This window comes from Oncorhynchus tshawytscha, linkage group LG32 (assembly GCF_018296145.1).
Source record: "Oncorhynchus tshawytscha isolate Ot180627B linkage group LG32, Otsh_v2.0, whole genome shotgun sequence".
In the NCBI taxonomy this organism is placed as follows: Eukaryota; Metazoa; Chordata; class Actinopteri; order Salmoniformes; family Salmonidae; genus Oncorhynchus; species Oncorhynchus tshawytscha.
Genome location: NC_056460.1, coordinates 11,644,680 through 11,671,910, shown reverse-complemented (window position 1 = coordinate 11,671,910; position 27,231 = coordinate 11,644,680). Strand labels below are relative to the sequence as shown.

The 27,231-nt window shown below is 46.4% G+C and overlaps 1 protein-coding gene across 5 annotated transcripts in view; it reads left to right on the top strand.

The window, feature by feature from the left end:
• The window catches only part of LOC112230290 (septin-9-like), an 84,109-nt gene that overhangs the window by 40,408 nt on the left and 16,470 nt on the right, over nucleotides 1–27,231 (top strand). The window contains exon 1 of one of the 5 annotated variants that reach the window (XM_042310829.1): nucleotides 6,676–6,936. The exons of 3 other annotated variants lie outside the window; for them this stretch is intronic. In XM_042310829.1, the coding sequence (XP_042166763.1) occupies nucleotides 6,885–6,936 (52 nt within the window). In that variant the 5' untranslated portion in view covers nucleotides 6,676–6,884. Of the gene's footprint in view, nucleotides 1–6,675; nucleotides 6,937–13,737; nucleotides 13,871–27,231 lie in introns of those variants that run through there. One more of the 5 variants, XM_042310831.1, reaches the window with a different exon arrangement.

The following is a 27,231-nucleotide window of genomic DNA, read 5'->3' as shown; positions in this document are numbered from 1 at the left end:
GGCGTCAGTGGAGCAGAAACGTGAACAACACAGCACTGTAGTGGACTGCTAGTGGGTTGTTTCCATCAGATTTTGTGTCAAGTAGGAGAAGTTGGCTCCAACATAACACACAAGTAGACCCTAATTCATTTCAATAGGTGACGATGAGTGATCGATGTGATGGTTTCACAAGTGACTTAAAAGTGATATTGATTCTCTTTCATGACAAGATATCACCTAGATACTGGTGGATGTGAAACTCTTTACATTGGCGTACAGATTGTTGACTCCGTGCCTCGTGTGATGTTTTCCAAGTTACTCTGCGCAGTGTTTTTGTGAGTGATAAGCCGTTTTCCTGTCCATTCAGTTTTTCAAACGGGTAATGACATCAGAGACACACACTCTGGTTTCCCGGGCTTCCTTCCTTCCGTGTGCTGTCCGTCAGGACGATTGTTTCCCCTCGTCCTGACCGCGCCTCTCTTCCTCTCTCAGCCTGGGTCATGGGATCAGAGTCAGTGGCCCTTCCAGACAGTTGTACTCTATTGTGGTGAGATCACACACCTGGATACATTTTTAGTCCATTTCTAGGATCAAAATGTCAGTCTCTGCCTCCCGGGTGGCGCAGTGGTTAAGGGCGCTGTACTACAGCATCAGCTGTGCCACCAGAGACTCTGGGTTCGCTCCCAGGCTCTGTCGTAACCGGCCGCGACCGGGAGGTCCGTGGGGAGACGCACAATTGGCCTAGCGTCGTCTGGGTTAGGGATATCCTTGTCTCATCGCGCACCAGCGACTCCTGTGGCGGGCTCAGTGCGCGCTAACCAAGGTTGCCGGGTGCACGGTGTTTCCTCCGACACATTGGTGCGGCTGGCTTCCGGGTTGAATGCGAGCTGTGTTAAGAAGCATTGCGGCTTGGTTGGGTTGTGTATCGGAGGACGCATGACATTCAGCCTTCGTCTCTCCCGAGCCCGTACGGGAGTTGTAGCGATGAGACAAGATAGTAGCTACTAACAATTGGACACCATGAAATTGGGGAGAAAAAGGGCTAAAATTCACACACAAAAAAAAAACAGTGTAGGTGGCTTTAAATATCAACAAAGAAAAAATTGGAAGACTCTTTAATTGAATCTGTTTTTTGTTTTTTTTTACCCCCTTTTTCTCCCCAATTTCGTGCACCTGGCAACCTTGGTTAGCGCGCACTGAGCCCGGCCCGCCACAGGAGTCGCTGGTGCACGATGAGACAAGGATATCCCTACCGGCCAACCCCTCCCTAACCCAGATGACGCTAGGCCAATTGTGTGTCACCCCACGGACCTCCCGGTCGCGAACCCAGAGTCTCTGGTGGCACAGCTGGTGCTGCAGTACAGCGCCCTTAACCACTGCGCCACCCGGAGGCCGAATCAGTGTTGCTCCCATTCACACGTCTACGTTGAACTTCACTGTAGATTGACAGGTTTATGATTTGCCTCGGTATAACATTTATTTAACTAGGCAAGTCAGTTAAGAACAAATTCTTGTTTACAATGACGACCTGGGAACAGTGGGTTAACTGTCTTGTTCAGGGGCAGAAGGACAGATATTTTTTTACCTTTGTCAGCTCGGGGATTCGATCTAGCAACCTTTCAGTTACGCTCTAACCACTAGGCTGCCGCCCTTTGACCTTGCTACAACCAGAGGTCCATTATACTGTAGATGACTGTTATATTATACTGTAACAATACAGACAGGAATTCCCATTGAGATTCAATTCGACCACTCTGTCCTGGGGGGTGGTTGGTTATGCCATCAGTTCTGACACTTCAAGCCCTCTAACCCAGCATTGAATTTGTTTGTATAAATCCTCAGTGTCTCATTGGCCCTGAACTGACATGTTTGGTTGATCAACAAAGTTGTGACGAAGGAGTTTGTTTGTTCCGTGACACAGTCCTCTCACTGTTCTCAACCATGCCCCGTCATTCTCCTCTGGTGGCCTGCCTGTGTGTTGCCGGTCCCGGTCCCCTACACCCTTGTACCCCCATGTGACCTTCTGCAGCGTCACACCAGATGAGGGCCCCATTATCCCCTTTTCTACAGAGATTCCCTCCGCACACAGAGAGCCAGAAGGGTGGGGAGATCCCAGGCTGATTAACATGATTAGCAGTGGACCCCCAGGAGGAAAGGTTAGGGCATTAGGGGGGCAGCCATTCCCATCTGGCTAACGCTCGCGCACACACACACACACACACACACACACACACACACACACACACACACACACACACACACACACACACACACACACACACACACACACTGGGCCTGTACTGTGAAATCGAGTGTAAACATTCCCAAAGTAAGAAACTTTGTACTAATTCCCTAGGATTCTAAAGTACTGTATTCCGTTTCCCCTTCCCCATGTCTTTCCATGCTGTGTCACATATGTGGAGCCTGAATGACCTACAGCGCCATGTGATTTAAACCTACTCCGGCGTCTTAGTCTTTAGTTGAAGCACTCCGATCGGTATCTCAGGTAAGGTCGTTGTGATTAAAGCATCTCTTGACAGCAGGGCACTGTGGTGCATTCATTACGGAAACCGTTTACCGTTTAAGAACCAAACGGAAGCGAACAGAGCAAAACTAGAGTTTCTATTTGGACAAATTCAGGTAGGCCCCTTGTTTGTTTCCGTTTTAAAAGAAATGTTGCAACAAGATACGCCCCTGGTATCCATCATAGCAAGAGATGCCTCTCTTCTCTCGCTCGCTATGGTACGAGGAGAGAAAGGAGGCCCCACTCATTTTAACCCGGCAGATAGTGACCTGGAGATGATGCTTATTGGGTCTTTAACACATGTTTACTCTGGAGTCACATTTGTTTTCAGTTTGTGGACAGGACTAGGAATGGGGCAACACCTTAGGGGAGAAGGGAGCGCTGCAGGGTTTGGGCTGGTGTGCATGTAGCTTTTACACAGCTAACAAGCAGGGACTTGATGGCAAGGGAGGACTATGACACACTCACACACACATGCATGTACGCACACACACACACCACCTCAGACAGTGGTCAGGCGTCTCCCAGTTTAATTGCACTCAGCGTGACCTGCTGTGTCATTATGAGAGTGAGTAGAAAGAGCGAGTAGAAATGTCTTTATTCTTTTGGAACTTTTGTGAGTGCAATGTTTACTGTTCATTTTTTGTTTATTTCACTTTTGTTTATTATCTACTTCACTTGCTTTGGCAACGACGACATGCGTTTCCTATGCCAATGAAGCCCTTGAATTGAGTAGAGGAGGCCGTCTGCTAGAGCATATCATCGTGGCTCATCTTAAACTGTTTACAGGTTCCAAACCTCTCAGGGTTAGCGTTAGCGGGCTAGGAAAACTACAGAGTGAGGTCATTAGACTGCAGTGTCGGCCGCTCACTTTCAGCTCCCCTGACGACAAGCGGTGTTAGCTCATAATCATGTCTGTGGGTGCAGAGCTCAGAGTGGCCAGCAGGAGGTGCAGTATCACATGTGGAGTGTAGGGTTTGGTTTAGGGGAGATGGCTGTGGGACCTGGCTTGCAGGTACTGATTGCATCTTATACAGGACGTTGCTGAGGGCATATAGACAGTACTTAAAGGTGCATCTCGAAGTACATCTCTTGTTCTCTTATCCACTCTGTTTCTTTCATTTCTCTCCCCCCTTTCTCTTCTCTCACTCACACATTGTTCTGTATCTCACTAAAACTGAATGAATGTGTCTGGTTGTGTCATGTGGGATTTATCCCTGATGTGATTTAAAGTGTTTTTGGAGGCTGTGGACTCTGACTGGGTCAGTGGAAAGCCTGTGTCTGTCTGTGTGTATTGAGCGCTTCCACTGAGGGAGAGCTGAGCTGAGTGAAGTGGAAACCGGACAGGGTCCCCCAGATAAGGTTTCCGGAAGCTTCTGTTTACTCTGCTCCGCCTGGTGGAAGTCAGGGGTTAAACAAGGTTCCCATGCAGCACACACATACGCACACACTCCACTAAAGCAACTCCAGTTCCCCCTTCCTCCTATTTCCAGTCTCCCTGAGCTGCTATCTCCCAGTCCCCACCCTTTTCTTCCTTAGTGAGTTCTCTGAATGCTGGTCAAGCTGGCCTGACACTAGTCACGACCGTACAAAATAGGTAGGGCCAGGACCTTTTCCTGACCACCAGCCAACGACTATCATCACTACCAGTGTCTGGACCCTCCCCTGACTCTACCACAGTCTTTTATCTGGTTTATTCTGGTTTATCTTGAAGAGGTGTCTGTCTGGTCCTGTCTGGTCCTGTCTGGTCCTGCTTATAGACTGCACACAGCTGCTACGGGCTGACCAGGATGAGCTCACTATTTCTCAGTTTTGCCAACTGTACAGCTGGTTAACAAAGAGAAGGTCCACTTTGTCAGTGCCTCAACACACTCTGCTAATGAGGTTTTCCTCATCCCTGGCTGATAAGGGCCATGTTTGGAATGATAATGAGGTTTTCCTCATCCCTGGCTGATAAGGGCCATGTTTGGAATGATAATGAGGTTTTCCTCATCCCTGGCTGATAAGGGCCATGTTTGGAATGATAATGGGGGTTTCCTCATCCATGGCTGATAAGGGCCATGTTTGGAATGATAATGGTGTTTTCCTCATCCCTGGCTGATAAGGGCCATGTTTGGAATGATAATGAGGTTTTCCTCATCCCTGGCTGATAAGGGCCATGTTTGGAATGATAATGAGGTTTTCCTCATCCCTGGCTGATAAGGGCCATGTTTGGAATTTAATGAGGTTTTCCTCAATAAGGGCCATGTTTGGAATGATAATGGTGTTTTCCTCATCCCTGGCTGATAAGGCCCATGTTTGGAATGATAATGGGGTTTTCCTCATCCCTGGCTGATAAGGGCCATGTTTGGAATGATAATGGTGTTTTCCTCATCCCTGGCTGATAAGGGCCATGTTTGGAATGATAATGGTGTTTTGCTGTAATTAAACTCTCTCTTTCACCATAACAATATGAGGTTCCCAGATATTGACGTCATGTACAGGTCTTTGTCGAGGGCAGTGCCTCGCAACCAACAGTTGTTGCTGTGTGGCCAAAGATTCAGTGAGTGCACACGAATTGTGAGGGGGCACTGGACAGATGGCCATACGTACCACTGTTGTGCCATCTGCTAGGCCGGGCAGTGGGCAGATGGGAGGCAGGGCAGGGTTTGTGTGGGGTCAGTACACCCCCTCTCCCTGCTGGACCTCTCCTAAGGAGGTACCTAAATAATAGTAATCAGTCACCATAGAAATAGAATTACTAGAACGGCGTTAATGTTCTGTGATTCTATTTGGGGGTTAGAGACACAGTACTGCAGGGAGTTATTGACCCTTAGATGTTCAATAGAAGAGGAAGACGGTTACTTTTTATGATCAATTGTTAATTCATCTTCAATCATATATTTTTTATAAAGACATGATTCCATGTTAATTAAATGTCTCACTGGCAGACCTCATCGATTTGGTCGTATAGGCCCCTCCCAGGTTTACGTGATTTTGACCTGTCATTCAATAAATTTCCTCAGGACAAAATGCAAGTACTGTAGGGCCTTTGACACAAAATGGTGTCCAGTTGCACAGGCTGGGGCCCCATGCTGATTATAGCTGCGGCAACTGCTTAGCTGATCCTAGCTGATGCTCACTTTACATTGAGGTGAATGAGACCACTCTTCATAATGGAGTCATCATCGCACCCATTGACGCACGGCACAGTGCCTGTAGGTGTGTTTGACAAGGGTAATATGACTAGACTTAAACCCTAATCCCCTCTGAACAGCCTTAGATCAAACAACACTGGGTTAGCACGCACACAAACACGCACGCGCGTGCACACACACACTGCTTTCTTGCCTGACTGGCTTCTCACCTCCATGGAGTCCTCTATTGCCTAAACACAGCTAACACCGCTACATTGGGAGTCATTATCCGGTGGAAGTAGCTAGCTTTGTCAATTTAGCTAAAGTAGCTCAGCTCCGAGGAACTCTGTGTGAACTTTCACCTTCACGATGTGCGAAGCGTTGGAGCTTTGTCTCAGTGATGAGACATGAATGAATAAAAAGGTTTGTTAATATAAAATACAAAATATTTGTATATTGCTATTCAAATATCATGAGAAAATACATAATTATGAATTAAATATATTTTTGGTTTTGATTATTCATTATTCAGAAGACGGAACAAGCAAGAGTAGCTGAAGATGTAGGGGAAAGGGCAACGGTACTGTCTCTGACAGTATGTGGTGTTGTACAGTAGTACACATGTCTACGGTTAGTCCTATTCTCCCTTTCTGGACTGTACTGACATATCTTTTAGGAACAGGATACACCATTTAAATCATCCAACTTACAGTAAAGGTATAATTGGGGGAAAACCGTTGACTACTTACGTTACGACTAGATCTTTTGGTGTTCATTTACTGTAACACTGATAAGCTCTCAGTCTCTCCCAGTTCAGCACATGGCAAAGTTTCTATTAAGGATAATTATCATCATAACTCTGGGAAGTTTTCTGGAACGACCGCACAGAGAGAAAGTATGTAATCAGGGTCCCGTCTTCCTCTCTTTCTTCTCCTCCATTCCACGCTGAGTCATCCGGCTCCCCCTAGAATTCCAGCTGGAATTAGGGGCAGGGATTCCCCCGGAAGCGCAATCCGATCGGTGGAGCTCTGTTTATTGTTCAGTCTTGAGGCTCCGGGTAAGGAACGCCGAGTTGGGAACATCGGGAAGAGGGAGCGTTACAGAAACTGTACATTAGATCCCAGTCGCTCCCAGGCACTCCCAGCTGTCACCGTGAAGAGTTTAGGTTTGGGAAGCAGTTGGGAATTTTATTTGGGATTTTTTTTTACTTCCACGTCGGAATAGTTTGTTCTGTGGTGCTTCGACTGGGACTGTGATTGGAAGACATGGCTGCATGTGGTGCAGAGATGCACATTAACCCTGAGATGGAGGTCCTCTGTGAGTATGGCTGATGGGTTGCGTCACAAATGGCACCATATTCCCTATATAGTGCACTACTTTTGACCAGGGTCCATAGTGCACTACTTTTGACCAGAACCCTATGTCGGGAATAGGGTGTCATTTGAGATGCAAACTTGAAGGAAGGGGGAGGGCTGTTGAGACAACTGGTGTGACTGAGACAACTGGTTTCTATTAAGGCCAATCAGGGGGCTACATGATGTTTAACTCTACTTTAGACGCTGAGGAAATGGAAAGGCAATCAGGGACATCCCAAGATACTTTTTAATAAGTTCCTCTTCTCCCCCTAAAACCTCAGTTTAGATGAGGTAAGGCCGCATAGGGTCTGCATTGATTTCTCTCTCCCTGAAGTTTTGTTTTATCATCTGTGCTGTTTCGTGCTACTCTTGTATGTTGCATTAAGGCTCCATGTCCACAGTTGAGTTATGTATCACTAAGAATTTCCTTGATTCGAAAGTGGAGTTGAATAGTTTGCATATACACAGTATGTGTTATGTCTGAGTCTGCATGCATCTAATGTGGGTTTGATGGAATCCTTGTGCATGCTAGCCTCTCTCGCTCTAGCTCCCTCTCGCTCTAGCTCTCTCTCGCTCTAGCTCCCTCTCGCTCTAGCTCTCTCTCGCTCTAGCTCTCTCTCGCTCTAGCTCTCTCTCGCTCTAGCTCTCGCTCTAGCTCTCTCTCGCTCTAGCTCTCTCTCGCTCTAGCTCTCTCTCGCTCTAGCTCTCTCTCGCTCTAGCTCTAGCTCTCTCTCTAGCTCTCTCGCTCTAGCTCTCTCTCTCTAGCTCCCTCTCGCTCTAGCTCTCTCTCAGCTCCCTCTCGCTCTAGCTCCCTCTCTCTAGCTCTAGCTCTCTCTCAGCTCTCTCTCGCTCTAGCTCTCTCTCGCTCTAGCTCTCTCTCGCTCTAGCTCTCTCTCTAGCTCCTTCTCTCTAGCTCTCTCTCGCTCTAGCTCTCTCTCTCTAGGCTCTAGCTCCCTCTCTCTAGCTCTCTCCTCTGGCTCTAGCTCCCTCTCTCTCTAGCTCTCTCTCGCTCTAGCTCTCTCTCGCTCTCTCTAGCTCCCTCTCTCTAGCTCTCTCTCGCTCTAGCTCTCGCTCTAGCTCCCTCTCGCTCTAGCTCTCTCTCGCTCTAGCTCCCTCTCTAGCTCTCGCTCTAGCTCCCTCTCTCTAGCTCTCTCGCTCTAGCTCTCTCTCGCTCTAGCTCTCTCTCTAGCTCTAGCTCCCTCTCGCTCTAGCTCTCTCTCTAGCTCTCTCGCTCTAGCTCTCTCTCTAGCTCTAGCTCTCTCTCTCTAGCTCCCTCTCGCTCTAGCTCCCTCTCGCTCTAGCTCCTCTCTCTAGCTCTCTCTCGCTCTAGCTCTCTAGCTCTCTAGCTCTCTCGCTCTAGCTCCCTCTCGCTCTAGCTCCCTCTCGCTCTAGCTCCCTCTCGCTCTAGCTCTCTCTCTCTAGCTCTCTCTCTCTAGCTCTCTCGCTCTAGCTCTCGCTCTAGCTCTCTCTCTCTCTAGCTCTAGCTCTCTCTCTCTCTAGCTCTCTCTCTCAGCTCTCTCTCTCTAGCTCAGGCTCTCTCTCAGCTCTCTAGCTCTAGCTCTCTCTAGCTCTAGCTCTAGCTCTCTCTCTAGCTCTCTCTCTCGCTCTAGCTCCCTCTCTAGCTCTAGCTCTAGCTCTCTCTCTAGCTCTCTCTCTAGCTCTAGCTCTCTCTCTAGCTCTCTAGCTCTCGCTCTAGCTCCCTCTCTAGCTCTCGCTCTAGCTCTCGCTCTAGCTCTCTCTCTAGCTCTCTCTCTAGCTCTGGCTCTCTCTAGTTCTAGCTCTCGCTCTCTCTAGCACTCTCTAGCTCTCTCGTTATCTCGCTCTCTCGCTCTAGCGCGCTCTTGCGCTCTAGCTCGCTCTTGCGCTCTCTCACTCTAGCTCGCTCTTGCGCTCTCTCACTCTAGCTTGCTCTTGCGCTCTCTATCGCTCTAGCTCGCTCTTGCGCTCTCTATCGCTCTAGCTCGCTCTCGCGCTCCTCCTCTAGCTCTCCCCCTCTAGCTCTCTCTCCTCTCTAACTCTCTCTCCCCCTCTAGCTCTCTCTCCCTCTCTCTAGTGCTCTCTAGCACGCTCTCTCTATCTACTGTATGGACAGTTGAAGTCGGAAGTTTACACACACTTATGTTGGAGTCATTAAAACTCGTTTTTCAACCACTCCACAAATATCTTGTTAACAAACTATAGTGTTGGCAAGTCAGTTAGGACATCTACTTTGTGCATGACACAATTAATTTTTCCAACAATTGTTTACAGATTATTTCACTTATAATTCACTGTATCACAATTCCAGTGGTTCAGAAGTTTACATACACTAAGTTGACTGTGCCTTTAAACAGCTTGGGATATTCCAGAAAATTATGTCTTTAGAAGCTTCTGATAGGCTAATTGACATAATTTGAGTCAATTGGAGGAGTACCTGTGGATATATTTCAAGGCCTACCTTCAAACTCAGTGCCTCTTGACATCATGGGAAAATCAAAAGAAATCAGCCAAGACCTCCACAATTCTGGTTCATCCTTGGGAGCAATTTCCAAATGCCTGAAGGTACCACATTCATCTGTACAAACAATAGTATGCAAGTATAAACACCATGGGACCACACAGCCGTCATACCCGCCGTCAGGTACAAAAGTTTCTATATCCACAGTAAAACAAGTCCTATATCGACATAACCTGAAAGGCCGCTCAGCAAGGAAGAAGCCACTACCCCAGAACCACCATTAAAATAGCCAGACTACGGTTTGCAACTGCACATGGGGACAAATATCGTACATTTTTGGAGAAATGTCCTCTGGTCTGATGAAACAAAAACAGAACTGTTTGACCGCAATGACCATCGTTATGTTTGGAGGAAAGAGGGAGGCTTGCAAGCCGAAGAACACCATCCCAACCGTGAAGCACGGGGGTGGCAGCATCATGTTGTGGGGGTGCTTTGCTGCAGGAGGGACTGGTGCACTTCACAAAATAGATGGCTTCATGAGGTAGGAAAATTATGTGGATATATTGAAGCAACATCTCAAGACATCAGTCAGGAAGTTAAAGCTTGGTCACAAATGGGTCTTCCAAATGGACAATGACCCCAAGCATATTTTCAAAGTTGTTGCAAAATGTCTTAAGGACAACAAAGTCAAGGTATTGGAATGGCCATCACAAAGCCCTGACCTCAATCCTATAGACATTTGTGGGCAGAACTGAAAAAGCATGTGCGAGCAAGGAGGCCTACAAACCTGACTCCGTTACACCAGCTCTGTCAGGAGGAATGGGCCAAAATTCACCCAACTTATTGTGGGAAGCTTGTGGAAGGCTACCCGAAACGTTTGACCCATGTTAAACAATTTAAAGGCAATGCTACCAAATACTAATTGAGTGTATGTAAACTTCTGACCTACTTGGAATGTGATGAAAGAAATAAAAGCTGAAATAAATAATTCTCTCTACTATTATTCTGACATTTCACCTTCTTAAAATAAAGTGGTGATCCTAACTGACCTAAAACAGGGAATATTTACTAGGATTAAATGTCAGGAATTGTGAAAAACTGAGTTTAAATGTATTTGGCTAAGGTGTATGTATATATCTGGGAGTTATTTGGCTCTGTTATGTAACACAGTTGGGAAGTGTCACTGTAAAACTGAGAGGAAACAATCCATTAGATAAACACCTTGGCTAAAACAAACCTCTGACCACAAATTCCGACAGTTAATCTACTTTGCGGCCGCTGTTCAAACAACAGGCGCATGGGTCTTTCAAAAGAGAGGTAGTGTGTGTGTGCGTGTGTGTGTGTGTGCGTGCGTGTGTGTGCCTCGAGTGCAGAAAAGTGCAGATGAAAGCAAACTAGGCCAGGTTTATTGTAACCTTGAAGAGCAACATAGAAGCGGAGGTCTGCGATGAGTCAGGAGTTGGAGGGATCGTGTAGCGTTGCTGGAGCACAGCACAGTCCCCGAGGGAGTAGTACAGTGTGTATATGTGGAGGATTAGAAATGGACTGCACAAACGTCATGTCTTCAGGGTGGAGAGAGAAGAGCAAGTAGGGCTGGGGGGTTTTCCTGACCATGTGACTAAGGTCAGAGTTTATCCTGGTCTGGTCACACAGTCAGAAGTCGGTCCCTAACTCTAAAACGGGCCTTTTTCTGTCTATACCATGTCTCCCATGTGGTGCCACGAGATTATGGGTTCATCTCAATAGTGTAAAGGAGCTACCTCTCTCCGTCTGCTTTCCTTCACCTGCACTGATCTAATCCTGGTGGGAATTTGCCATCACTTATCCGGTTCCCTCAGATGAGTGTGGACGACGAGAAGGAGACGAGGAGAGGAAGCCCCTTTGGACTAGAGAGATGCTCCCAGGGCCTCAGATGTTTTCATCTGGTTGCATGCATCCTCACATGCTGTCTCCATCTGCACCACAGGGGAGCAGAGCAGCCTCGGCTACAGCTCAACAGGAAGTCGCTTGTTTCTCTCCTTCCCAGATAAGCTTGGCCAGATGTTCTCTCTCTCCTCCTCCGCTGTCCTTCTTTATCCCTTCTTCATCCCTTCTTCCATCTCTCTGGGTGGGAGGCTGTATGTCTGTGTGAGTCACTCTCTCTGCTGAGTCATTGAGGTGACTTGGTTAATCAGCTCCATGTGTTCTAATCACTGTGTGGGCCTCCTCCAATGAGATCTGACCTCTAGTCCAATCAGAGAGCTCCCCTCTGGGGTTGTGCCTGCATGGGTCTCCAGTTGCCTGTTCGGCCCACACAGTTTGATGTGATTATACGAAGCTGGCCTCAAAATGGCCTCCAGCAGTGGGGTAAATGACAAAACAAACAGAATGACAAACAAAGCTCTGGCGAGACGTTCAGCCAACAGAGCAACAGCCGCCTAAGAACTGGGTCATTTAATAAGGTTCTGGCACAATAATTCAAATGTTTGTTTGCAACTGCAAAACAAGGACGTGGCTCCAGGGTCTCATCTCGTTATCGTGGCATGCAATCAAGATAAGGAAGGAAGTCTGAATGTGATCTCTCACCCACAGACTTCTCTTTGCCAAAAAAGTCTTCTGAGGTCTATTAGCTAAAGGGCTGAAGGGCTGGACTCGGATCAGTTGCTATGGTCATGAGCGTACAGTAGTAATCGGAGGATGCCTGTTCTAGGACTTCTATTTCTATGGGCCGGCGACTTAGTCATTTTGCGACCATTTGGAGCACTGAAATAGACTCAGTCAATGAGCAAAGCTTGAGTTTCAATTTAGAATTCGCTCATTGTGACAAGGGTGATCCTTCCGAACTAGCTGCTATTCCACAGGACCAGCTAAATGTATGGCGGTCATTGATTCAGTCCCAGTTGATCTCTGGGTTCTCCCAAGACGAGGGAGAGCAACAAACAAACAACGTTTGTGCTGCAGTGTTTTATGCTGCAGATGAACAAATCATGGACAATGCAGGGCATACTGCATAACCTGCCCTACATTGAATCAGAAACCACATGCAGCTTGCCTGGCTTCAATATGAAGGTTTTTTTTGGGGGGGGGAGAATAAACAGACACGCTACCGATGTATTCCAAATAGAGCCTCAACCCGACGAGCCTGCGGGTGATGATCTGTATTAGTTCAGGAGAAGACGACCTGCTCGCTCATATCTATCTCTCACTGAGACCGGATGCCTATAGGGCCAGGTGCACAAACCATTTTGGTCCAATACATACACAAACCACTGAAACTATGACAGGAAGGAAGCGTTTGTGCTGAATATGAGAAAACGTCTCTTGGGCCCTCTCATCAGCTTGCAAATGTGGGGGGGAAACGCTTGTTTAGGTAAAAGTGCAGTACTGAGATGTTTCTCTTCCCATCTTTCCACCCGCTTGTGATAAAACACATTTCTCTCTTAATTCCAGTAATCGGATAAGAAGGAAGAGTGTTTCGGCATTGAAAGGATTGTGATTTTCATAAGTGTGAATACAGATTTATGATAGACACAATTCCACAGATGTTGCATGGATAGGCCCACGTAGCAAGTGATTGCAGCTAGGAAACCCAAGGAAAATACCACGCTAATGTATTTCACTGTATGTAGACATGATGAAGACCAAGCTCCGCAGTTATTGCAGGCAACAAGTGAACGTATGAGACCAAAAGGAAGTCACACATTGTACTCTTATACAGTTCCTAATGTTTTGAATTACAGTCGACAGAGCTGTTTCCCATAGAATGTTTCATGCGGAGTCTGATGACTGTGGGATGGTATTCATTTGTTATCTGGGACATATTCCTTTAGTCATGGGGCTGTATGAGGCAGGCATTAATGTGATGGATGGAGACTCATTTTAACCCAGGAGGAAAAGAGCCAGTGGCCTCCTCACAGTACACACACAGTGTGCATACACACACACTCACATACAGGGAGAGACACTGCGCTGAGCATTGGGAGGGAAGGGACAGATGGACATCAACACACATACTCTCTTTCACTGAATACACATTTGTTACACATTTTTTTTCTCCTTTTGAAGCACGTGCAAACTGTCACATGTTCTTTAATCTTTCCTTTTCCTGTCAAACACATACACCCTTTTCTCTCCATTCCTTAAACATATGCACTCTTATAACACACTCCTTTCCTCCCATTTCCAACTGCCCCCCCCACACACACACACACACACACACACACACACACACACACACACACACACACACACACACACACACACACACACACGTGTCCAGCACATTCACAATGCTCCCCATTCAACTCTCCCTGAATGAGGGGTGTGGCATGCCTGCTGCTGGCCGCCTGGCTGGCCTGCTTGGGTGTAGAGTGGTGGGTCATGTGTCCAGGCTGTGGGGGCGGGGCCTGGGAGCAGCAGCAGAGCCTGCCCAGCTGGAGCAGAGATCAGGGTGGCTGAGAGGGAAGAGAGAGAGGCTAGGGTGAGTGTCTCTGGTTTTCTGTTCATTCATAACATGCTACGGCTTCTTGTTTCTCTGATTTGTGTGTGTAATTTCCTATTGTAGAGAGGCTGGAGGAGTGATAGAAAGGAAAGAGAGGGCTGGTGGGGTTGTTCAGTCTGTATGTGTGTGTCCTGTCTGGATGGGGTTTTGGAGCTGAACCGTGTAGTGTGTGTGACAGCTGTATTTATCAGGGATTGGAACGGTGTCATAATAATATTCAGACCAGACCTTTTTTTTTTCTATCGGTCTTTCTCTTGTTCCATTGTGCTCTCTGGGAGAGTTTGGGGGGTTTACTGCTCCCTCTCTTTTAGGTTACCCCCCTCTCTCTATCTGTTTCCTATCCCCCTCTCTCTACCCCCTCTTTCCTTTGTGCTCGGCCCCATTCAGCTTGAATAATCAATCTGCTTAAATGGGTGGGGAGTATTTATTGACCAATCATGTTAGTTCTAATTGCTCCCTGTGTCGAATGTTCTGGCTTGACTTTGATCAATTGCAGTGGATTAGTAAGTATGATTTAATTTTGGCAACCCCATGCATCTGCTCTCTGGGTTGCTGTTGCAAGTTCGAGGCGAAGCGTCAGGCCACATTTTCTGCATGAGACTTTCTTCAATGGAAGAGCGGCCCATTCCTTTGCAACCCACCCCCAACCCACCCCCAGCCCCCAACCCACCCCCAACCCACCCCCAGCCCCAGCCCCTCCGCTTCACCTGCCTCTCAAGAAAGAACCACGTTTGTGCCCCGTCTTATGTGACTGACCATGTTCCGTTCCCTGTTTCCGCTGTTGAATATATCAGCCATATGGCTTCTAGTTGCAGTAGTTCTTGGCCACACGACCTCCATTTTACCCAGCGTTCGACAGGTTGTAATTGTACACAATCCACCAATAGACAGCGACCGTTGAAGACAGTAGAACAAGACGCAGCAGTGTAGCTTTCTGCTCCAGTCGTCACACCATAGTACACGTCAGATGTTCTAGATGTCCTTGCCTCGGAGTGTCCGCCACACTGTATCCCTATACGACCAAGGAGGGATACTGTTAGCTTAAACTGCAGTGTGTGTGTGTGTGTGTGTGTGTGTGTGTGTGTGTGTGTGTGTGTGTGTGGACAACAGCTATGCAGCGACGACAAGAAAAGTGGTCTCAGCACCAGTGTAACAGATGTGACTGTACTTCTATCTCTCTTGCGTTTTGTGTTTTTAAAGAAAGGACTGTCCAGCCGGCGGCCCCAGTCGATTGGTGTTTATTCTGACGTTGGACACAAGGAAGCACATTAGATGTGCAGGACAACAGTATGTTGATGGCTGTAGATTCGTGATTCCGCGCTTGGCATGGAAATAACTGTGAATTAGCAGGGGCCTTTCTCGAGCGAGCTAACTCACTCTTACAAGCAATAACATACGAAAGCACATCCCTCACTTCCGGCCAGTATCGAACAGGTAACGTACACGTATGCACTGAGTACACCACACGTTAGGAATATTGAGTTGCACCCTTTTTGCCCTCAGAACAGCCTCAATTCGTCGGAGGCATGGACTCTACAAGGTGTCGAAAGTGTTCCACAAGGATTCTGGCCCATGTTGACTCCAATGCTTCCCAAACTTGTCAAGATGGCTGGATGTCCTTTGGGTGGTCGACCATTCTTGATACACACGGGAAACTGTTTGAGTGTGAGAAACCCAGCAGCGTTGCAGTTCTTGACACAAACCAGTGATACCAAACCCTGTACAAAGGCACTTACGTTATTTCTGTCTTGCCCGTTCACCCTCTGAATGGCGCACACACACACAATCCATGAATCAAAATCCTTCTTTAACCTGTCTTCGTCTACGCTGATTTGATGTGGATTTGTGTGACATCAATAAGGGGTCATAGCTTTCACCTGGTCAGTCTATGTCATGGAAGGAGCTGGTGCTCTTAATGTTTTCTAAACTCGGTGTATATACACATCAGGATATGTACATAATGAACTCGTACACATTGTAAATATAACATTTAAAATATAGTATTCCAGAACTTGACCTACCGCTTGCGTGTCACTACCGGGAAGAATTTACGTTCACGATCTCTCCCTGACCAATGTCATAACACCTCATTTGATATGTAAATTCAACCAACCAATAGGAATACGTAAACAATGACTACATATTTCTGCGGTGTCAAGAGGAAACATAACCAACCCTGTTACAGGTGTTTAGTCCATCATTCATTAGTTCACCACCGCTTTAGAGTAACAGACACTGACGTTATATTAAAGTATATTAAGCTGTAACGTGTTTACAGCCTCTGGGCTACAGTTATTAACCATCAACACAAGAAACCAACCGCTAATTAGCTACATTAGTAGTTACATTGTGATTACAGTGTAGCTGTAACGTGTTTACAGCCTCTGGGCTACAGTTATTAACCATCAACACAAGAAACCAACCGCTAATTAGCTACATTAGTAGTTACATTGTGATTACAGTGTAGCTGTAACGTGTTTACAGCCTCTGGGCTACAGTTATTAACCATCAACACAAGAAACCAACCGCTAATTAGCTACATTAGTAGTTACATTGTGATTACAGTGTAGCTGTAACGTGTTTACAGCCTCTGGGCTACAGTTATTAACCATCAACACAAGAAACCAACCGCTAATTAGCTACATTAGTAGTTACATTGTGATTACAGTGTAGCTGTAACGTGTTTACAGCCTCTGGCCTACAGTTATTAACCATCAACACAAGAAACCAACCGCTAATTAGCTACATTAGTAGTTACATTGTGATTACAGTGTAGCTGTAACAGTGTAGTGTTTACAGCCTCTGGGCTACAGTTATTAACCATCAACACAAGAAACCAACCGCTAATTAGCTACATTAGTAGTTACACTGTGATTACAGTGTAGCTGTAACGTGTTTACAGCCTCTGGGCTACAGTTATTAACCATCAACACAAGAAACCAACCGCTAATTAGCTACATTAGTAGTTACATTGTGATTACAGTGTAGCTGTAACGTGTTTACAGCCTCTGGCCTACAGTTATTAACCATCAACACAAGAAACCAACCGCTAATTAGCTACATTAGTATGATCAGATGGTCATGTACAGGTAGAGATATTGGTGTGCAAAAGAGCAGAAAAGTTACATTGTGATTACATTAGTAGTTACATTGTGATAACCATACAGCTACATTGTAGTTACATTGTGATTGTAGCTGTAACGTGTTTACAGCCTCTGGGCTACAGTTATTAACCATCAACACAAGAAACCAACCGCTAATTAGCTACATTAGTAGTTACATTGTGATTACAGTGTAGCTGTAACGTGTTTACAGCCTCTGGGCTACAGTTATTAACCATCAACACAAGAAACCAACCGCTAATTAGCTACATTAGTAGTTACATTGTGATTACAGTGTAGCTGTAACGTGTTTACAGCCTCTGGCCTACAGTTATTAACCATCAACACAAGAAACCAACCGCTAATTAGCTACATTAGTAGTTACATTGTGATTACAGTGTAGCTGTAACGTGTTTACAGCCTCTGGCCTACAGTTATTAACCATCAACACAAGAAACCAACCGCTAATTAGCCACATTAGCCCACAAGGGAGTAGTTGCATTGTGATTACAGTGTAGCTGTTCGCTACTGCGTCCATCATTTGTTTCATGCTTTAGTTACTATTCCGCTCGCAGGCCAGGTGGCAGGACTGAACGTGGGTCGCACTCTGTAGCAAAACACTTCGGGAAAGCAAATATCTGTCCCATTTCACTCTATTTCTTAAGTGTTTTCTTCCTACTGAGACCGACCCTGTTCAGGTGACTATCCTGGAGGTAGAGCGCTCTTAAGAGGTGGATCTGTGGCCTGTTATGCCATAAACACCATAACGAATCGTGTTCCCGAAACGTAGCCTTTCCTTTTCTCATCCAATGACAGACTCCTCTAGTCCTCTATCTACCAGAGTGGGAGGTTAACTGTAGAGTGTATATGAGAGGAGGATGGAAGGAGGACGAGACGGGGGAAGGGAGGACGTGAGCAGGGAGGAACAGCAAACGTGTCACTTCCTGTTAGAGGTGATGGTTGTTGTTGGTGTGCCGGCGAGGGGCCCGTGGCAGCATGTGCACAGCCGGCTATGGGCCCGTCGGCCGTATGACAGCTACACAGAGTCACGACGACGACGACATGACAGGACGTCCATCATGATTGACAGTACTGGGTGACGGCGTACGCACGGTCCTCCTTGGCGTGGTGTTCGTCAGCGACACATACTTGCAATCTATTGACTCCGTTTACAGTATCAATCCGAATGATTGTTAGAGGAATAGCTTCTGGGTTTACGTGTAACCGTTGCCTGGCGTTTAAACTAACATCGGTGGGGATTAGCCAGCCGTTGCAGCCGTCATTCATTTCTCAGTGCTGTCTCTAGATCGGATTCGGAGAGTATTTGGTCAAGCTCTGGTGTAACAGGACTTCTTCCTTTGATTCCCATACGTCCTCTTTGCTGACCTCCTCTGTTTGTGCTGCCTGAAGGGTACCAGCCTGTTTGAACCCTGTTGTGTGATCCCTCTCACGTAGTGGAGCACGTTCAGGTCGTTAACAGGGAAATTAGATCAATGTTTCTGGCCCTGTAGAACACACTACTCAGGAGATGTGAGCAAAACAACTTGATTAATGCCCAGACATCTGTAAACCCTTTTCTCTTAAGTCTATTGAAGCCCCCTATTAATGCGCAAAGGAACATTTATTTGACTTCTTTGTTCTTGTGGTTGTTCTTGGCTCATAATTGCATATCTTCCAATAACACAATGTGTGGAAATATATAAAGGGGGTAACTGGCTAATACAACTAATTGGAAACATTTTTATGTGTAGCTAATTGCAGCACACGCAGGCACGAAATGAAACAAATATCTCGGAACGATATTCCCCACCGTATCTTCTCAGGGCACCGTATTGTCTGAGGCCTCCACTCTGAACGTAATTACATTTTCCTCTCATAAGGAAGAGTAACAGTTTTCAGCGAGGATCCAATATATTTTTTTCAACCACCCAACTTCCCACTTCATACTTGGTGGTCGTGTGACTGCCATACACCAGTTCCCCCAGTTCCCTATAATGCTGCTCTGAATGACTTCCTTTCAGTCTCTCTTCCCTTTTTCTCAGAGGCCTGGAGGGTTTTATATTGTTGTGGTAGGTATATGACTTAAAGCAGCTGGTTCGCACACAGTGTCCGTCATGGCACTCAACAACACAATAATGGCCACACCTATGCTGGGCCTTCCTCTCCTCTCTCATATACTCCATCTTGCTCTCTCTCTCTCTGTCTTTCACCTTGTCTTTGTAGCGTGGGCCTCTCTCTCCTCCCTTATATCATCCTCAACTGTGTTTCCTTCTCTCCGTATTTCTCACTCTGTCGCTGTATTTACAGCCTGCCTCATGTTCTCTCTCTCTCTCCATCCCCCACTCTCTCTCTCTCTCTCTGCCACTGTCTCTGTGGTGGGTAAAGGGGGCAGGTCATTATCTTTGTGTTCCAGAAGTTCCCGTGTGGAAAGCTGTCTTTTAACACCATCTGCTTTGGGCCGCGCGGGGCCAAAAGTCACATTCTCAGGGGGCTTGACGAGCGACGGCAGTAGTGAAAGATGAAGTGAGCCAGTAGCATTCGTCACCCACCGCCATCTGAAGCGTGTGTGAGGAGGCAGGGGGAGTGCTTGTGTGTGTGTGTGTGTGTGTGTGTGTGTGTGTGTGTGTGTGTGTGTGTGTGTGTGTGTGTGTGGGCTGTCCACCGTTCTATTCTTCAAGCCCACTGTATCGCATGCTATGGTGTTATTGCAGTAAAGTGGCACGTTGACCTCCTTAATCAGCTGGTTCCCTTTGGTTCAAAGGACGGATGAGAGATTGAGTGAGTGGGATATCCTCTTGGATGTCCACTACAGGGCAGTTACGCATGTCCCCCTACTGTACCTAGCCTCACTTCAACGGACAGTTCCAGCCTTCCAGTGACCCCCAAGTTGTTGACCAACCGAAAAAAAATACCTCATTTATCTCAATCACACTGTTCACACTTCCTGTATTAAACTCACTGCTAAAATGTTTCTTCTATTCTACTGGGCCATTTACTTTATTCTCATGTTGTGTTAGTTGTTATTGCTGCGTTGTCGACGGAACCTGCACGTCAGCCTTACGTTGGACGGCGTGTGTACCCTGTTTATCCTGTACATACCACCAGCACTTGACTTGGTCCTCTTGGGAAACAGGGCATCCAGCATTGCTCTCCACTCTTTTGTTTCTGCTTGAGGACTTTTACGGTACCCAGCATGGGTTTAACCAAACAGGACGAGTGACCAGATAATCTCCGACCTTTACAATCGGATTGTTTCTTCATACCCGAGTTCAATCAAGTACAGGTCTCACTGACACAACAGCCGAGGATGGAGTGTTTATTAAATAGTTTGGGGTATGGCCTCGTCTCCGAGCCACATGCCGATGACAGGTAGCCCTCTGCTGTGCAGCGGGAACCCAGAAAGGAGTTGCAATGATGGGCCTGGAGGTTATTATAGCTAGGAGGTGGATGGCTGTCAAACTGATGCTGAAAAACAGGAACTGAGAGAACATTGGTAAGTTGGCATAAATGCATCCCAAGATTTACACCCCTTGGTTGAGAGAGAGGAAAGTGATAATTGCCCAAGAGTGAGCCCAGCTCGTAGGTTAAAATGCCCAAGAGTGAGCCCAGCTCGTAGGTTAAAATGCCCAAGAGTGAGCCCAGCTCGTAGGTTAAAATGCCCAAGAGTGAGCCCAGCTCGTAGGTTAAAATGCCCAAGAGTGAGCCCAGCTCGTAGGTTAAAATGCCCAAGAGTGAGCCCAGCTCGTAGGTTAAAATGCCCAAGAGTGAGCCCAGCTCGTAGGTTAAAATGCCCAAGAGTGAGCCCAGCTCGTAGGTTAAATTGCCCAAGAGTGAGCCCAGCTCGTAGGTTAAAATGCCCAAGAGTGAGCCCAGCTCGTAGGTTAAATTGCCCAAGAGTGAGCCTGTAGGTTAAATTTGCAAACATGTGGAATGAGCATTATTGTGCCACACTTATAGGTTATAAGGTAAGCAGGTGAATGATATTCCACACATGGCTAATAGGAAGAGCAGAACAAAACGCTATGCTGAGGATGATATATTTGTATTCATTCCCACTATGGCCGAATAATGGGAAACAGAGTGAATTGTGTTATGCTGCTTGAAGTTAAACCAGCATTCAGACCAGCCTTCCTGATTGAACTTTTATAAATGACTTTACAAGACTGTACTCTATGTATTCTAGAATGACTTTACAAGACTGTACTCTATGTATTCTAGAATGACTTTACAAGACTGTACTCTATGTATTCTAGAATGACTTTACAAGACTGTACTCTATGTATTCTAGAATGACTTTACAAGACTGTACTCTATGTATTCTAGAATGACTTTACAAGACTGTACTCTATGTATTCTAGAATGACTTTACAAGACTGTACTCTATGTATTCTAGAATGACTTTACAAGACTGTACTCTATGTATTCTAGAATGACTTTACAAGACTGTACTCTATGTATTCTAGAATGACTTTACAAGACTGTACTCTTATGTATTCTAGAATGACTTTACAAGACTGTACTCTATGTATTCTAGAATGACTTTACAAGACTGTACTCTATGTATTCTAGAATGACTTTACAAGACTGTACTCTATGTATTCTAGAATGACTTTACAATACTGTACTCTATGTATTCTAGAATGCCTCTTGCATGCATGTCTTGTACAGTAAGCTATACAGAGGAGGAGTTGCTCTTATTGCAGTAGTCACTATTGCTCTATGTCCAATAGTAGGATCCGGTGCCATCCTGCCGTGCCCGTCCGTCAGCCCTCTCCCACACTGCCCCGTGTAATCCTACCATCCACATATCCGCTCAAGAGAGCAGAAGGCATAAAACTTAACGATCGCTCCATCTCCTGTAAAAGAGGGGGAAGAGGGAGGGAGTGAGCGAGAGAGGGGGGGGTGACCATTTGGTTGGTGCTGGGCTGAGACCCTAGCCTGATCAAAGATCTGTTTGTTCCGTCTTGCCAACTCCAAGTCCTGGTGTGACAATTGACACAAATGGAGTTGGCAAGACGGAACAAACAGATCTGGGACCAGGCTACTGGGACACAAGGTCACCCCCTAGGTACTGGGACTTTAAAAGAGCAGACCGTGTTGTTAAGTGGATCAGTAACGGTGTGTGACCAAGAAGCAGAGGATGCCGAGGCTTCCTCCCAAAGCCCAAACGGAGAGGCATGACATCCTTGGCATCCATGTGCTAAAGTGTTGAAGAAGGGTTGAAGAAGGGTTGAAGAGAAGACTGTCTCTTATCTGAGCCATGCAAATAGGATCTGTCACAATGTGTGTTGCACCAATTATGAGGAAGCAGCTTAACTGGTGTGATCTCCTCAGAAGTCCAGAGACCTTGAAACTGGATTGGATGACTGGTGCTGGAGTTCTCATTCTTTATGACCCGTTGTCTTGTGAAGAGACGAGGACCAGACCAGTCCCGGATGGACCAGCTCAATCATTGACCGCACAATTCAAACCGCGTGGCCCAACATCAGGCCAAGTTACTCGTTGTGCATGAGATGAATGATTGTCATGGTCTCGCTCACCCATGTTTCCCTTCTCTGTGGTTCTGTTGGTTCTGGTTCTGTTTCCCTTCTCTGTGGTTCTGTTGGTTCTGGTTCTGTTTCCCTTCTCTGTGGTTCTGTTAGTTCTGGTTCTGTTTCCCTTCTGTGGTTCTGTTGGTTCTGTTGGTTCTGGTTCTGTTTTCCTTCTCTGTGGTTCTGTTGGTTCTGGTTCTGTTTCTGGTTCTGTTTTCTCTGTGGTTCTGTTGGTTCTGGTTCTGTTTCCCTTCTCTGTGGTTCTGTTGGTTCTGGTTCTGTTTCCCTTCTCTGTGGTTCTGTTAGTTCTGGTTCTGTTTCCCTTCTCTGTGGTTCTGTTGGTTCTGGTTCTGTTTCCCTTCTCTGTGGTTCTGTTAGTTCTGGTTCTGTTTCCCTTCTCTGTGGTTCTGTTGGTTCTGGTTCTGTTTCCTTCTCTGTGGTTCTGTTGGTTCTGGTTCTGTTTCCCTTCTCTGTGGTTCTGTTAGTTCTGGTTCTGTTTCCCTTCTCTGTGGTTCTGTCTGGTTCTGGTTCTGTTTGGTTCTGTGGTTCTGTTGGTTCTGGTTCTGTTTCCCTTCTCTGTGGTTCTGTTGGTTCTGGTTCTGTTTCCCTTCTCTGTGGTGTCCGGAGTTCTGGTATCGTCAAAGGTTGGATTTGCCTCAAAGAACGGAGAAGAAGAAAAGCACAACAGAAAGGCAACTAAAGAGGTTGTGGTTTAAATTGGAAAGGTTCTGACAGTTAACACGTTTTGAATAAGGTTCTGCCAAATTGCATTATTTAATATATCGAAACCAAAACAAACCAAAAGCACATCTCTCCGCAAACAACCAACCTATTGTCTCATAACTCCACAAACAGGTTTGAATGAAATTCATAGTATGAATTACACTCCTTGAATATTGTATTTGGGTCAGGATGTGTCTGATATTATGAATGTCAGAATGAAAGCAGAACAATGTTTGGTTATGGCTGCATGTAAATCAGTAAGGGATCCTCCGGTGCAGACTGGGCGGATTGTATCCGAATGGGATGTGGGAGAGATTCCCGGAGAGAGAGAGAGAGAGGGGGAACATTCCTTTGGGAACGCCATGTAGGCTGGCCAGGAGCACCGGGTGGGCACAGGGTGCATGTTGGGTAAGGGGATTGCTTTCCAACGAGGAGAATTTGAATTTCAGTTTACTGACTGAATCGGAATTGACTCCAACCCTTGAGGGGAATGTGGTGGCTATGCTTTTTAAGATGGTTTGTGGTTTGATACGCTACATAGTAGTACTAGTGCAACACCGCTGTCAACTGGCATGATTGACACAATCCCCCAAATTCCCTGTCAAAGGTCTTGAAATGGTCCGTGTAGCTGTCTGTCATCTGAAATGAATCAGGAGTGCTTTTCTCTTCTTTCTCTTCTTTCTCTTCTTTCTCTTCTTTCTCTTCTTTCTCTTCTTTCTCTTCTTTCTCTTCTTTCTCTTCTTTCTCTTCTTTCTCTTCTTTCTCTTCTTTCTCTTCTTTCTCTTCTTTCTCTTCTTTCTCTTCTTTCTTTTTAAACATGTTGACTTTTATAGCCTTCAGGTGGCATATGAGTTGATACATTTCTCATTGATGTCTCTTTCGCTGTCTCGCCTAAGGCCTCTTCCGTTGTGTCTCCACTGACAAACAGGAAACCGTCAGTCTACCGCCGAGCCTGAAACCTCACGTGTGGGGTGGAACGATGTAGCTCGTGCTCAATCTTCACTAGAGATCACTGATTTACGTGTCTCTGTATGAGCCCACATTCATTCTACATGGCAGTAGAGAGGTTAGATGTGGCACGCAGACACGGGTGCTATCCCATATCATAACCACCACCAATGCAGGCCCTTATGAGACCGTGTAGCGTAACTAGCCTTCAGCATTCAGATCTCAACCGCGTCGTTACACAAGATAATTCAACTTCTAAACATCTTATTTCCACCCTTGTTCGTTCATGTCTTTTTAAATAGAATCCTCCTCATTTGACCAAGGTGCTGGGAGTCCACATGGTCCCCATTGATCTAGGATGAGTGTCCACATGGTCCCCATTGATCTAGGATGAGTGTCCACATGGTCCCCATTGATCTAGGATGAGTGTCCACATGGTCCCCATTGATCTAGGATGAGTGTAACGAACCAGTGGTTCCCAATGGAGCAAATCTAGATGTGGAGTCTGGAAACAGCAGCTGTTAGGGTCTCATCCATCCATTTGATTCATTCATCCATGCAAGGAAAGTAGCTCCACATGCTTTCCCTTAATACTTAAATCTCTTGTCACACTCAAGTCAGAAATGTCAGTTAGCCTTTTTTTCAACCCCAGTCGTAACAGTTGTCTGTTTTCAGAGTTCTGGTAAACACTGTGTTTGGTAGTCAGTTTGAAGTGTTAATAAGTGGAACAAGGGGTGTTTGAGGGGTTCATTCTGGGGTCAGCTAGGCACGTGTTTTTACAGGTCAAACATCTCATTGCGTTTGAATAAGCAACAGCTGCTTTGTTGGGCTTAGGGGCCCTTCGTCTTCAGTTTGGATGCAACGCGTATTGAAGGGGCTTTCGCATCAAATTAGGGTCATTAGCGTGAGTTAAGTTTAGAATGTGTAGTAGTCATAGTTTCACTGGTCCGTTTTAATCAGGTGACTCAGCCAGAGACCCAGCAGGCTTCAAAGGCTGCCAGTGCTCTGTAGAACAATGTTTACGCCTGGCCGCTATTCTGACTCATAAAAGGAAGGCAAGGCTTTCTATAAAAGCCTGGATCCTCAAACCCCAATGTGGTTTTTCTTGTAGCTCATAAATGAGGAGGAAGGGTCCTTGGAAGGTGAAATGTTTCTGACTAGGCCTATGGCCAGACTAGGCTAGAGACGAGAAGCGGACATTAATTCCATTCCTTTACTTTAGATTTGTGTGTATTGTTGGGAAATTGTTAGATATTGCCACAAGCATTTCGTGACACCCACAATAAGATGTGTATTTGACCCAATAAAATGAGATTTGATCAGTGGTCACTGTCACTGAGAGTGAAACTGATCGTTCTCGTCTGTTGTGCCACTCAAACAGGAACAAAGAATTCAGACAGCAGATTCTCAGGCCTGAGTAATGTAACTGCCATCAGCACCCATTTTTCTCCTTCTCTCTCTCTGTGTGTGTGTGTGTGTGTGTGTGTGTGTGTGTGTGTGTGTGTGTGTGTGTGTGTGTGTGTGTGTGTGTGTGTGTGTGTGTGTGTGTGTGTGTGTGTGTGTGTGTGTGTGTGTGTGTGTGTGTGTGTGTGTGTGTACACAGAAGTTACCCACCAGATGGCACAGGGGACCTGGCATTGTGGTACCCAGGGGTGGGATGGCTCATAGACCATTAATATGCCACCAGTGCCGGTTTGTATCCTGTCTCTTTCTTAGAGGCTGCTTCCTGCACTTCCTTACTCTTTAAAACAAATGTATTTTAGTTAACTCTTATTTTACCAGATAAGTTGACTGTACACATCCAATTTATGGCAATGACCTGGGGAATAGTTACAGGGGAGAGGAGGGGGATGAATGAGCCAATTGGAAGCTAGGGATGATTAGGTGGCCATGATGGTATGAGGTCCAGATTGTGAATTTAGCCAGGACACCGGGGTTAACACCCCTACTCTTACGATAAGTACCATGGGCTCTTTAGTGACCACAGAGAGTCTTTATTTAAGATAGCACCCTACACAGGGCAATGTCCCCAATCACTTCCCTGGGGTATTGGGATATACGTTTTTTGGGGGACCAGAGGAAAGAGGGCCTCCTACTGGCCCTCCAACACCACTTCCAGCAGCATCTGGTCTCCCATCCAGGTCCCGACCAGAACCAACCCTGTTTAGCTTCAGAGGCAAACCAGCAATGGCAGGCAGGCAGGCAGGCAGGCAGGCAGGGAGGCACCACAACATCAACAAAGGCCCTGTACATGCCACTGTGTCATACTTTCCCTCCCCCTTTAACATCAAATGAGCACTCTGTGTGTACTTCTACATCTTATTCCCACTACGGGGGATTGTCTGTTCAACAGGGATAGCAGCACCGCACATCTGCTCTTACATACAGTAGGGGCGGTTTCATCCGACCAAAGGGTTCACATTTCCCCATTTGATCGAATGTTTAATGTGAGCTTAATGAAGGCGCATAAAGAAGTTGAAGAGTGCTGAGTGTTGAGGGAACATAAAAACTAAACCCAGTACTCTGACGGCGACGTGTGTTGATTGATGACGGTGAAGAGGCACGGCTTTTTCGTCTATGAAGTTCATGTTCCCAGGACGTTTCAGCCAAGCCGCTCTGCGGTGTCTTAGCCTCCATCAATCATCACAGGGTCTGGGAAACCGAAGGTCGAGACTGCAGCTCCACACAGATGCCGGCTAGTGAAGGTGTGGTCCATCCCCACCGGCACCACCTACTCATTCTCTTCTATTGTGTCGTCTCGCTCTGACTATTAGTGGAGAAGAAACGGGCATTCCGTTCAGAGATTCCCAGGCGTTCCGATTAGTCTACTGGGAGTCCTACATTCTGGGGTGTGGGTTTTTGAAGGGTGTGTGGGTGGGAAGTGTGTGTAGGTGATGTATGCGTGTGTGGTAGTTACTGGGCGAGGGTCCCGTTTGGCACTGAAATTCTAGCTCCGATAGACCAGTTGGGAACACTGTTTATTAAAAGTTTATTAGCAGCACTTTTCCCAGGGCTTCCATGTGGAAAGTCTTGTACT